At 34.5% G+C, this 13,453-nt stretch overlaps 1 protein-coding gene across 2 annotated transcripts in view; it reads left to right on the top strand.

Annotated features, from left to right (window-relative positions):
- The window catches only part of SLIT2 (slit guidance ligand 2), a 395,951-nt gene that overhangs the window by 349,899 nt on the left and 32,599 nt on the right, over positions 1-13,453 (top strand). For both annotated transcript variants that reach the window (XM_020992637.2, XM_020992619.2), the window contains one exon: positions 1,451-1,544. In XM_020992637.2, the coding sequence (XP_020848296.1) occupies positions 1,451-1,544 (94 nt within the window). The remainder of the gene's footprint in view (positions 1-1,450; positions 1,545-13,453) is intronic.

Genomic DNA, 13,453 nt, shown 5'->3' with positions numbered 1-13,453 from the left:
AGCATAAAGTATATAATAAGAAGTAATGTGATATAAAGGTTGTAAAAGTAAGGGATAGGAACTGTACCTGTGGTTTCACCAGTAGGAAATTCCCAGGTAAGGAAGCAGTTTCCATCTCTGCACCTTAGATAGTTTCCAAGAGTTGCCTAGACCACTGAGATATTAAGTGACTTTCCCAGGGTGAGACAGACAAGGTGTATTAGAGTTGGGACTTGAACCTAGGTCATCTTGGCTTTGAGGCCAGGGCTTGATCCACTCTGTCATGTTTATTCTCAGCAAACTGAGATGAGCTTTGAGTGGCATTCTAAATTGTTCAGACTTGATCTGGTGAGCAATAGTGAACCAGTGGAACTATATCTCCCCACTAACACATGTTTATTTGCACATTTCTTACAAATAAATTCCACCTAAAGCACTGAATATAGTTAATTATTTATGTAATTAATGATATTCAATCCCTAGTTCTTGCAGTAAATGAAAGCCCGTGTCACTCTTTGGGAAATGACCAATGGTTTATTTGATGAAGCCATTTTGGGTTCATTTGTTACATAGAAAACAATTAGAAATTAATTTAGACATAATAATAGCTAGCATTTATGTAGCACTTTATAGTTTGCAAAGTGCTGTAGAGGTGATATCTCAATTGTTCAACTGAAAAGCTTTTCTTCACTATATGGTAAGTGGATCAAGAAACAGTGACAGAATATTTGTGCATATTCTAAAGTCCACATACAGTCAAGAAGTAAAGCAGAACAAGACTCAATACTAAGGTAGTTTGTACTTTTCTAGTTGACTTGATAGATTATAAAAGAAATTGAAAATTTCTGCTTTCCATGGAAATCATATTATAAAAAGGCAGAATTGTGCTAAGTAGTTGTAGATCAAGAAAATGGACTCATGTTACTACTTATACTTTAGGGATCCTTCTAAGAGATGCATAAATGTGGCAATAAATATAAATACTCCAAATGGATGTGCATATCTGAGCTACTAAATGATATCATATGCTTGCATTTATTAAATTATAGTTTTGTTCATGAGTTTCTTAAAGCCTGTATGATTATGCATGACTTTTATCTACTTTGACCCCCATTTTGTACATGCTATTCCTATTGATTTGGATGAGTGAGTTGGAAACATCACTGTTTAGAATTTTTGATATTATTCTAAAGGTACTATATTCCTAGAATGCTCTTAGCCAGTAATTTATCTCATCACCTGAGGAGACCTGTGAAAGTGTGATGTAATTCTGAGTCACTCTTTTCTAGTGGAAAAAAAAAATAAAAAGACAGGAAATAACAGATGTCCTTCTAATTCCATCTGAGTTAGTTATAAAAAGGTCACCTTTTGGCCAACTTGAATTATTTTGCTGCCGGAGGGAAGTTGTTGAAGCTTCATTTTCTTTTCATAGTAACCTCCCCACTGAACTAACGCTGTTTGCTGTTTGCAGGTGAGTTGTGTGAGGAGAAACTCGATTTTTGTGCCCAGGATCTTAACCCCTGCCAGCATGACTCAAAGTGCATCCTGACACCAAAGGGATACAAGTACGTGGAAATATTTTCATATTTCACTTCCAGATGATCTTGTGGCCTGTAGAGATTTTCTTCCTTAAAAAAGTCCCTTCAGCCCCTTTCGCTCAGGAAAAATAAGGCCTTTGCTCACTGGTCTCAATGGCATTCTTAGCAGCATATGTGACATTGAACAACACAATTACTTCTTAGCACTGGAGAAGAAAATTAATAAGAGTTCGATTTCTTTGAGCAGCAATCTCTGTCAGCAAAAAAGCCTTTTGGGTATTGTGTGTTACGGAGGAAAAACACAGTTACCCAGTCTACTTAGAAAGAACACCTTACAGAACATTTAGTTCAGTCTCTTTAAGTCTGAAGAAACTGAGACCCAGGAAAATTAAGTGCCTTGTCTAAGACATATAGCCTATTAACTGGTCTTTCTCCTTCCATTCTATCCCTTCTCTAAACCATCCTTTAAAATGCTATGTGAATAATCTTCCTAATGCACTTCTCCAATCATGCCAGTGCTCTACTCAAAAGCCTTCAGTGGCTCCATGTTGCCTACTAGTACCCTGACAATTAAGGCCGTCTAAAATCAAACCCCAATCCCAGTTAAATTGGATTACCCTCTATTCCTGTCCTACCCTTTCCCATTCTGTGCCTTTGTTTATAGTGTCTCCATACCTGGAATGAACTCACCTCCTCTGAGCTCCATTTATTGATGTTTTTCCCTTCTTTCAAAACCCAATTCAAGTACCACCTCCTTCATGTAGTCTTCCCTCGATCATCCTCGCCCTTTAGTTGAAAGTAATTTCTGCCATCTTACATTTCTCATAGAACAATACTTAGGCTATATCTCCTTTGTGCTTCTATCAGCTTCTCCTTTATCATGCTTATTTCTATATGTATCCCTTCCCTACATCCTCCAGGGGACTTTAAGGTGCCTGAGAACAGGGTATATGCCATATTTATCTTTGTATTCCCTTCTCCTAGCACAGTGCTTGAACATAATAGACACTTCAATGTTTATAGAACTAAATCTAGCTAAATTACTGGCATATCTAGAACAAGTTCTTCTGTCCCACAAGTGACTGATTTTTCTACTGGTTCCTAATGTCTTTTGAGTAGCTTTTACTGTACTAAGTGATCTGGAGATACAAAAAGAAAATAACACAGCCTCTCTTCAAGTAGCTTGCACTCTCCTTAGTGAGACATGATATGCCACATATGAATCACCTAGAAAAAATAATGGCTCATAACTATATAGAACTTTACAAAGTACTTTCTTCATAAGACTCTGTCAGATAAGGAATGTGTGTATGGATATTTGCATTTTCTAGATAAGAAAACTGGGTCTCAGAGACATTTTATGAGTTGCTAAGTTAACACTGCTGATAAGGGCCAAAGCTGGAATTCTAACATGTCTCCTGACTGATCCCCATGAAGTATCTACTGCCCAATATTGTAAAGTTTAAAAAAAAAAAGGTAATAAGTACATATCACATTCCCTTACATTGATATACCACTTCGGGGTTTTTCTAAATGCTTTCATGTACTTTTCTGCATCATGGGGTATAGCTTATAAATGTTATAGGATGATTGGGGGAGGGTAATCATGAACGACTTCATGGGGAAGATAATACTTGTGTTGCATTTTGAACAAAATGTAGGCTTTTGGTTGGTGGAAAAAAAGAAAAGGAAGATATTTCAGGGGAGGGAAAAGCTGTTCTATCTTTTATAGGAAAGGGGAATTAAATAATCTAGAAAAGGGGTTTTATCCACAGGCTTGTGTCTTGTGCCCGAGTGAAGAGCCCTTTTTAACATTTATGACCATTTTATTTCAGTGTCATTGATTTCCTTTTTAATCCTATATATTTTATTTTATGCACTTAAAAATATTACCCTGAGAAGGGGTCCATTGGCTTCCCCAGACTTGCAAAGATGTTCATGACACAAAAACGTCAAGTCAACAAGTATTTATTAAGCGTGTATTAAAAAAAAAAAAAGAGGTAAAGAACCCTTGAACTTGTCCAACTTCTTAATATACCAGATGAGGGAATGGAAGCACAGAAGAGACTCCCCAGAATCACACAGCTAGTAAATGGTAGATCCTCTCATTTCAAAGACAATGCTCTTTCCCAAGACTATATTGCCTTTTATAAACGAAGCTTGGGTTCCATCAGTTTTTATGTTAGAAACACATTTTATGTACCAGTTTAGTCATTTTAGAAGTCTTGTGGATTTCTTTCTGGAACATAATATTTCTGCAGGTGTTTTAGCTGTTTTTGTTGTTGTGATAAAATAATTTGGGGTGTGTTTCATTACATATTTTGGTTTACCTTTTGGGTTCAGATTGGATCCCTGCTTAAGGGTAAACAAGTTTATTAATGGTTTTATTTCTGAATCTGGAAAAAAATGCACTAATTTTGATGAAATTTCTTCCTTGGGAGATCATTTTTTCCCCTAGAGCTTTTGTGAACTCCATGGTTGTATACCACAGGTGGTCATTAAAGTCTGGCCTCAGAATGTGTCACACATATAAAGAATATAATCATTTCTCAGAAGAGTAAGCCATGGAGGCAGGCGGTCTTCAAACACAGGTTGTTTCTTCTATAGACTTCACTGCAATTAACATTAGAGCAGGATTACTGCAGTGCTTTTTAAGTGGTAATTACAAGATAGGTTATTAGTAAGACTCATTGGAAATCATTTGAAAATAAAGGAATTCATCTTCTGAAAGACTAATCCACAATTAAATAACTCCCTTATTTTCATCAATTAAGATGCATAAGTTACAAAGTAGTTATTACTAAGCCATGAATTAGCAGATTTGGAAAACCTGCTATTTCTATCAGTAATGTGGGAACACTGGTTTTATTTCTATAGCTAGTTTGGCTAAAAACAAGTTAATAAGGCAAAGTGTTGGCTTTCACTAACCTCCTTGCATATGTCAGTGACATATGTTCTTTGGGAAGAAAGAAAGGAAATAGAAGTCAAAAGACACCAACAAAACAGATTTGAAAATGCTAAAGATAGTTTTTCTGACATATATTTCACCCACCCTAGACCCCAGCTTCTGTTTCTGCTGTCTCCATTAATTAGTATGCTGATTCTCTTTCTTTAGTGCAGCATGCTGTGGTATAGAGGAGTAGAGACATGGATTTGATTCTCATCTTTGACACTTATTCTGTGTGAATTTAGGCAAGTCACATCCCTTCTCTCTGAGCCTTAATTTTCTCAGCTGTAAAATGAGGAAGTTGATTGAACTCAATGGCCTCTAAATTCACTCCCAGTTCTAGTAACCTATGACTACTGTTCTATCAGCTGCTTAATGAGCTGTTAGATAGCTAACTAACTAGCTGTATGACCTTGAGTAAGTTGATACACCTTCCAAAGGCTCACTTATCTCATTCTCATATTGAGAGGGTTCTATTAGAGGGAATCTGAGCCCCAACTCTTATCTACTGTAGTTCTGAGCTGTACTGGTAGTTCATTTTTAACTGCACCACACCAATAAAGCTGATTTTTACCCTTCTTGCTTTATTACCTATCTCATAAATCTTTTATATTGCTCTTTGATATTTTTATGCCAGAGTGCCATCCACAGTACTTTGAAGCATGCATCTCACTTAGTCAGCTTTTTAGCTTCTTAATCGAATAGTTTATATTTTTAGTTTTCTTTACTTAGCCATCACTCTTTGTCACAAAAGTGACTTGAGAGCATATGATATGTATTTTGACATTCCTGGTGTTAGGAGTCTTTTATTTAAATTTATACATTGTGTTATAAAATCCACTTTAGTGAGTAAAAAGTTGACAGAGATATTGGTCCTCTCAAAATGATTTCAAGTTATAATGGACTTGGAAAAAAAATTGTGTAGAGGAGAATACAAAATCAGCTCTTAGCTTCTGCACTGTACATATGGTTCTCATATCTCTTCCTTTGATTTTTTTTCAGATAAATAATTCAAAGTTTTTCCTCATCTTAATGCTTAGTGGCTTAGCTACACTACTCCCATTAACACTGATGGAAGATCTCTGACTCGTGCCTACCCAGCTAGTTGAGAATGGATAGTATCAGTTAAGTGGCCATCTTCAATCAAATTTTTTACTTAGCTTTTGTGATGATTAAAACACACACAAACACACACACACGCACTCTCATAGTGAGACACAAAACTTGCCATAATGCCATCACTCTTAGCCAAAAATGATTTGTTTTGTATGGTATTCAAAACTGAAAGTCAGTTGCATTACACCTGACTGCTTTCAACTACATGCCCCACCATTGTTTATATTCATTGACTTTCAGCTATTTACTTTTTTTAATTAAATATTTTTTCTAATTACATATAAAAAACAATCTAACATTTTTTTAAAATTTTGAGTTTCAAATTCCCTCCTTCTCTCTTTTTCTCCCCTCACCCTCATTGAGAAGGCAAACAATTTGATATACATGTGCCATTATGCACAAGATATTTCTTGTGTTCATCATGTTGTAAAAGAAAATATAGACCCCCAAAACCCAAAAACCAAGAAAAATAAAGTATTAAAAAAGTATACTTCAATGTGCATTCAGTCCCCATCTGTTCTTTCATTGGAGGTGGACAGCATTTTTCATGCTGAGTCCTTCAAAAGTGTCTTATATCATTGTATTGCTAAAAATACCGAAGTAATTCACAATAGATCATCATATAATATTACTATTACTATGTACAGTGTTGTCTTGGTTCTGCTCACTTCACTTTGCATCAGTTCATGTAAGTCTTTCCAGGTTTTTCTGAAAGCATCCTGCTCATCATTTCTTACAGCACAATTGTGTTCCATCATAATCATGTACCACAACTTGTTCAGCCATTCCCAAATGGATGGCCATCCCCTCAATTGCCAATTCTTTGCCACCACAAAAAGAGCTGCTATAAATATTTTTGTACCTATAGGAACTTTTCCTTTTTTTAAATCTCTAGTATCTAGTAGTAGTATTGCTAAGTCAAAGGGTACAGAGTTTTATAGCTCTTTGGGCATACTTCCATGCTCTCCAGAAAGGTTGGACAAGTTCACAACTTCACCAATAGTGCTTTAGTATCCCAATTTTCCTACATCTAATCCAACATTTGTCATTTTCCTTTTTTGTCATATTAGTTAATCTGATAGGTGTGAGGTGGTAGAGTTGTTTTAGGTTGCATTTCTCTAACCAATAGTGATTTAGAACATTTTTATATGACTATAGATAGTTTTGATGTCTTTGTCTGAAAATTGCCTGTCCATATTCTTTTACCATTTATTGACTGGGGAATTTTATTTTTTTATATATCATCCTCTCATAATCAACTCACACCCATCCCCTCCATCTATGTATACATTTTCTAACTGCCCTAATAATGATAAAGTTCTTAAAAGTTAAAAGAATCATTTTGTCATGTAGGAATCTAAATAGTTTAACCTTCTTGAATCCCTTATGATTTCTCTTTTCTGTGTACTATTTTTTTTTTGGCATCTGGTATTTGAAAGTCAAATTTTTTATTCATCTCTGGTCTTTTCATCTTGAATACTTGAAAATCTTCTATTTCATTGAATGTCTACTTTTCCTCTAAAGGATTATACTCAATTTTGCTAGGTAAGTTATTCTTGGTTGTAGTCCTAGCTCCTTTGCCCTCCACCATATCATATTCCAAGCACTCTGATCCTTTAATGTAAAAGCTGCTAAATCTTTTGTTATCCTGAGTGTGGCTCTATGATATTTGAATTGTTTATTTCTGCTGCTTACAATATTTCCTCTTTGACCTGAATTTGACTATAATATTTCAGGGACTTTTGCTTTTGGATCTTTTTTAGGAGGTGATTGGTAGATTCTTTCAATTTCTACTAGGTACTAGAATGACAGATAATAATAATAATCCTAGTTATAGATTAATGGGTTAGAATGACCCCAGAGAGATTGGCTAACCTAGAGTATCATCTTTATCAACATTTAAACATGGAATGAGTTATAAATTAATTTCTATCAAAGTTAACATGTTTAAATCCATTCTTAACCTCACAGCATTTACAAGTGCTTCCAATCTATCCTGGGAAATAAAATATATTAAGCAAATATTTAAAATATATGTTTAATATTAGAAATCAGGTATTTAAATTATCATTACCACATATACAAGACTCAAGGAAAAGAGGCAGAGCATGAAAAATATTGTGCTGAAAGCACAAGAAAAAATGGAATAAAAGTGAAAAAAGCAGTTCATGATACTTGTGATGGGTTATTTTTCCTAATTTTTAAAATAAATTTATTTATTTTTAGTTTTCAACATTCACCTCCACAAGATTTTGATTTCCAAATTTTCTCCCCATCTCTCCCCTCTCTCTACCCCAAGAGGAAGTGTAAATTAATATAGGCTCAACATATACATTCATATTAAACCTATTTTCACATTAGTCATATTGTAAAGAAGAATTAGAACCAATGGGAGAAACCATGAGAAAGGAGAAACAACAAAAAAAGAAAGAAAGAAAGAAAGAAAGGAAAAGAAACAGTAAATAATATGCTTTGATCTGCATTCAGACTCCACAGTTCTTTTTCTGGATGTGGACAGCATTTTCCATCATAAGTCTTTTGGAGTTGTCTTAGATCCTTGCATTGCTAAGAAGAGATAAGTCTATCAAAGTTAGTCATTGCACAATGTTACTGTTATTGTGTGCAATGTTCTCCTGGTTTTGCTCACTTCACTCAGCATCAGTTGATATAAGTCTTTCCAGATTTCTCTGCAGTTTGCCTGCTCATCATTTCATATAGCACAACAGTATTCCATGACATTTATATACCACAACTTCTTCAGCCATTCCCCAACTGATGAGCATCCTCTCAATTTCCAATTCTTGGCCACCACAAAAAGAGCTGCTATAAATATTTTTGTACATGTGGGTCGTTTTCCCACTTGTATGATCTCTTTGGGATACAGACCTAGAAGTGCTATTACTGGGTCAAAAGATGTGCACATTTTTATAACCCTTTGGGCATAGTTCCAAATTGCTCTCCAGAATGGCTGGATCAGTTCACAACTCTACCAACAATACATTAGTGTTCCAATTTTCCCACATCTTCTCCAGCAGTTATCATATTCCTCTTTTGTCATGTTAGTCAATCTGATAGGTGTGGTGTGGTACCTCAGAGTTGTTTTGATTTGCATTTCTCTAATCAATAGTGATTTAGAATATTTTTATATGACTATAGATAGCTTTAATTTCTCCCTCTGAAAACTGACTGTTCATATCCTTTGACCATTTATCAATTGGGGAATGACTTGTATTCTTTTAAATTTGACTCCGTTCTCTACATATTTTTAGAAATGAGGACTTTATCAGAGACACTGGTTGTAAAAATTCTTTCCCAGTTTTCTGCTTTCTTCCTAATCTTGGGTGCATTGGCTTTGTGCAAAAACTTTTCAATTTAATGTAATCAAAATTATCCATTTTGCATTTCATAATATTTTCTATCTCTTGTTTGGTCATAAATTCTTCCATTCTCCATAAAGCTGATAGGTAAACTATTTCTTGCTCTCCCAGTTTGCTTATGGTATCAGCCTTTATATCTAAACCATGTATCCATTTTGACTTTATCTTTGCATAAGGTATATGAACATCTTATGTTCATCTATGCCTAGTTTCTGCCATACTATTTTCCAGTTTTCCCAGCAGTTTTTGTCATAGTGAGTTCTTATTCCAGAAGCTAGAGTCTTTGGGTTTATCAAACAGTAGATTACTATAGTCATTGACTACTGTGTCATGTGTACCTAATCTAATCCATTGATCCACCGCTCTATTTCTTAGCCAGTACCAAGTAGTTTTGATGATTGCCGCTTTATAATACAGTTTTAGATCTGGCGTGGCTAGGCCACCTTCCCTTGCATTTCTTTTCATTAATTCCCTTGATATTCTGGACCTTTTGTTGTTCCAGATGAATTTTGTTACTATTTTTTTCTGGTTCTATAAAATAATTTTTGGTGTTTTCATTGGTATATGGCACTGAGTAAGTAAACTCATTTAGGTAGAATTGTTATTTTTATTATATTAGTTCAGCCTACCCATAAGCAACTGATGTTTTTCCAGTTATTTAGATCTGACTTTATTTGTGTAAAAACTGTTTTGTAATTGTGTTCAATTGGGTTTGTTTTGGCAGGTAGACTCCCAAATATTTTATAATGTCTATAGTAACTTTAAATGGAATTTCTCTTTCTATCTCTTGCTGTTGGGCTTTGTTAGTAATATGTAGAAATGCTGATGATTTATGTGGGTTTATTTTATATCCTGTAAATTTGCTAAAGTTGTTTATTATTTCAAGTAATTTTTTACTTGATTCTCTAGGATTCTCTAAGTATATCATCATATCATCTGAAAAGAGTGATAGCTTTGTTTCTTCTTTGCCTATTCTAATTCCATCAATTTCTTTTTCTTCTCTTATTGCTAAAGCTAACATTTCCAGTACCATATTGAATATTAGTGGTGATAATGGACATCCTTGTTTTACCCCCAATCTTACTGGAAATGCTTCTAACTTATCCTCATTACATATAATGCTTGCTGGTGGCTTTAGGTAAATGTTACTTATCATTTTAAGAAGGGCTCCATTTATTCTATGCTCTCTAGTGTTTTTAATATAAGTGGGTGTGGTATTTTGTCAAAAGATTTTTCTGCATCTGTTCATATAATCATATGGTTTCTATTAGTTTTGTTGTTTACATGGTCAATTATGCCAGCCCTGCATTCTTGGTAAAACTCCTACCTGGTCATAATGTATTATTCTCATGATAAGTTGCTGTAATCTTTTTGCTAACATTTTATTTAAAATTTTTGCATCTATATTCATTAGGGAAGTCAGTGTATAATTTTTTTTCTCTGTTTTGGCTCTTCCTAGTTTAGGTATCAGCACCATATTTGTATCACAAAAATAATTTGGTAGGACTCTTTCTTCATCTATTTTCCCAAATAGTCTACATTGTACTTAGACTTAATTGTTCTTTAAATGTTTAATAGAATTCATTTGTAAATCCATCTGACCCTGGAGATTTTTTTTCCTAGGGAGTTCATTCATGGCTTTTTCAATTTCTTTTTTTAAATGGGATTGAGTATTTTATTTCCTCTTCTGTTAATCTGGGAAATTTATATTTTTGGAAATATTCATCCATTTCACTAAGATTGTCAGATGTATTGGCATACAGTTGGGCAAAATAGCTCCTAATTATAGTTCTAATTTCCTCTTCATTGGTGGCAAATTCACCCTTTTCATTTTTGATACTGGTAATTTGGTTTTCTTCTTCCCTTTTTTAATCAAATTAACCAAAGGTTTATCTATTTTGTTTTTTTTTTAACAAAACCGGATCTTAGTTTTATTTATTATTTCAATAGCTTTCTTAATTTCAATTTTATTAATCTCTCTTTTGGTTTTCAGTATTTCTAATTTGGTATTTAATTGGGGATTTTTAATTTGTTCTTCTAGCTTTCTTAGTTGCATGCACAATTCATTGATCTCTACTTTCTCTATTTCATTCATGTAAGCATTTAGAAATACAAAACTTCCCTTAAAAACCACTTTCTCTGCATCCCATAAGTTTTGGTATTTTGTCTCATTATTGTCATTCTCTCATATGAAGTTATTATTTCTATGATTTGTTGTTTAACCCACTCATTCTTTATCATTAGATTATTTAGTTTCCAATTAATTTTTAGTCTATCTTTCCATGGCCCTTTATTACATATACTTTTTATTACATCATGATCTGAAAAGAATTCATTTAATATTTCTGCCTTTCTGCATTGGATTGTGAGGGATTTATGCCCTAGTGCATGGTCAATTTTTGTGTGCCATGTACTGCTGAGAAAAAGGTATATTCCTTTCTATCCCCATTCAGTTTTCTCCAGAAGTCTACCATATGTAACTTTTCTAGAATTCTATTCACTTCCTTAAATTCTTTCTTCTTTATTTTGTTGTTAGATTTATCTAGTTCAGAGAGGGGGAGATTGAGGTCCCCCACTGCTATAATTTTGCTGTCTATTTCTTCTATAAATCCCTCAACTTCTCCTTAAGAATCTGGATGCTATACCACTTGGTACATATATGTTTAGTGATGATATGTGATATTGGGGGGCAGCTAGGTGGCCCAGGGGATAAAGCACCGGCTCTGGATTTGGGAGGACCTGAGTTCGAATCTGGCCTCGGACACATTACACTTACTAGCTGTGTGACCCTGGCAAGTCACTTAACCCCATTTCCTAGCCAAAAAATAAAATAAAAAATAAAAAATACATTGATGTATGATATTACTTCATTTTCTATGATGCCCTTTAGCAGGATGTAGTTTCCTTCCTTATCTCTTTTAATTAGACCTATTTTTGCTTTTGATTTGTCTGAGATGAAGATTGCTACCCCTGCTTTTTTTTTTCTTTTTTACTTCAGCTGAAGTATAATATATTCTACTCTGGCCTTTACTCTGTGTTTATCTTTCTGTTTCAAATATGAAATATAATCATATGTCAAATATAAACAATATACTGTAGGATTATGGTTTTTAATCTGTTCTGCTATCTGCTTCCTTTTTATGGGATAATTCATCCCATTCACATTCACAGTTATGTGTCTTTCTTTCCATCTCCCCCTCTACCCATTTATGCTTTTATTCCTCCTTTCTCCCTTTCCCTCCTCACTAGAGTTTTGCTTTTGACCATCACCTCCCTCAATCTTTCCTCCCTTCTATCAACCCCCTCCCTTTTCTTTACCTTACATCTTCCCCCCTTCTCAACATCCCCTCCCTTCTCTTTCCCCTTTTCCCTTCTACTGCCTATAGGGCAAGTTTTCTAAGATTTCTACACCTAACTGAGTATGTTATTCCCTCCTTGAGCCAAATCTGATGAGAGTAAGGTCCAAACAATGCTCATCTCCCTCCCTTCTTTCCCTGTACTGTAATATGTCTTTGTGCCTTTTCATGGGATGTCATTTACCCTTTCCGACTCCCCTTTCCTCTTCTTGCATTGCAATACCTTTTCACCACTTCATTAGGTTTTTTTTTATCATCACATCAAAGTCAATTCATACTCATACCTGTATCTATGCATATCCCTTCTAAATGTCCATAATAAAGATACAGTTCTCAAGAGTTACAAGTATCATCTTCCCATGTTTACATCCCATGTAGGGATGTAAACAAGTTGCCCTTATTGAATAACATGTTTTTTTCTTCTTTCCTATCTACCTTTTTATGCCTTTCTTAAGTCTTGTATTTGAAGATCAAATTTTCTATTGAGCTCTGGTCTTTTCATCAGGAAAGTCTGGAAGTCTCCTATTTCAGTGAATGTCCATCTCCTCACCTGAAGGATTATGCTCAATTTTCCTGGGTAATTGATCCTTGGATGTAATCCAAGCTCCTTTGCCTTTCAGAATACCATATTCCATTCCCCCTGATCTTTTAATATAGAAACTGCAAGGTCCTGTGTCATTCTGCCTGTGGTTCCAAGATATTTGAATTGTTTCTTTCTGGCTCCTTGCAGTATTTTCTACTTGACCTGATAATTCTGGAATTTGGCTACAATATTACTTGGTGTTTTCAATTTGGGATCTCTTTTAGGAGGTGATAGATGGATTCTTTTGATGACTATTTTACCCTCTGGTTCTAGGACCTCAGGGCAGTTTTCTTCAATGATTTCTTGAAAGATGCTGTCCAGGTTCTTTTTTTTTTTTTGTTCATGGCTTTCAGGTAGACCAATAATTCTTTAATTATCTCTGCTGGATCTATTTTCCAGGTCAGTTGCTTTTCCAATGAGGTATTTTATGTTTTCTTCTATTTTTTTAAAAATTCTTTTAATTTTGTTTGTTTCTTGGTATCTCATAGAGTCATTAGCTTCCACTTGCCTAATTCTAATTTTTAGTGAATTGTTTTCTTCAGTTAGCTTTTGTACCT

The sequence above is a fragment of the Phascolarctos cinereus genome, unplaced genomic scaffold (assembly GCF_003287225.1).
Source record: "Phascolarctos cinereus isolate Bilbo 61053 unplaced genomic scaffold, phaCin_HiC Scaffold_9;HRSCAF=440, whole genome shotgun sequence".
NCBI classification, from domain to species: Eukaryota; Metazoa; Chordata; class Mammalia; order Diprotodontia; family Phascolarctidae; genus Phascolarctos; species Phascolarctos cinereus.
Note: the sequence above shows the minus strand (reverse complement) of the source record. Positions and strands in the feature narration are given on the sequence as shown.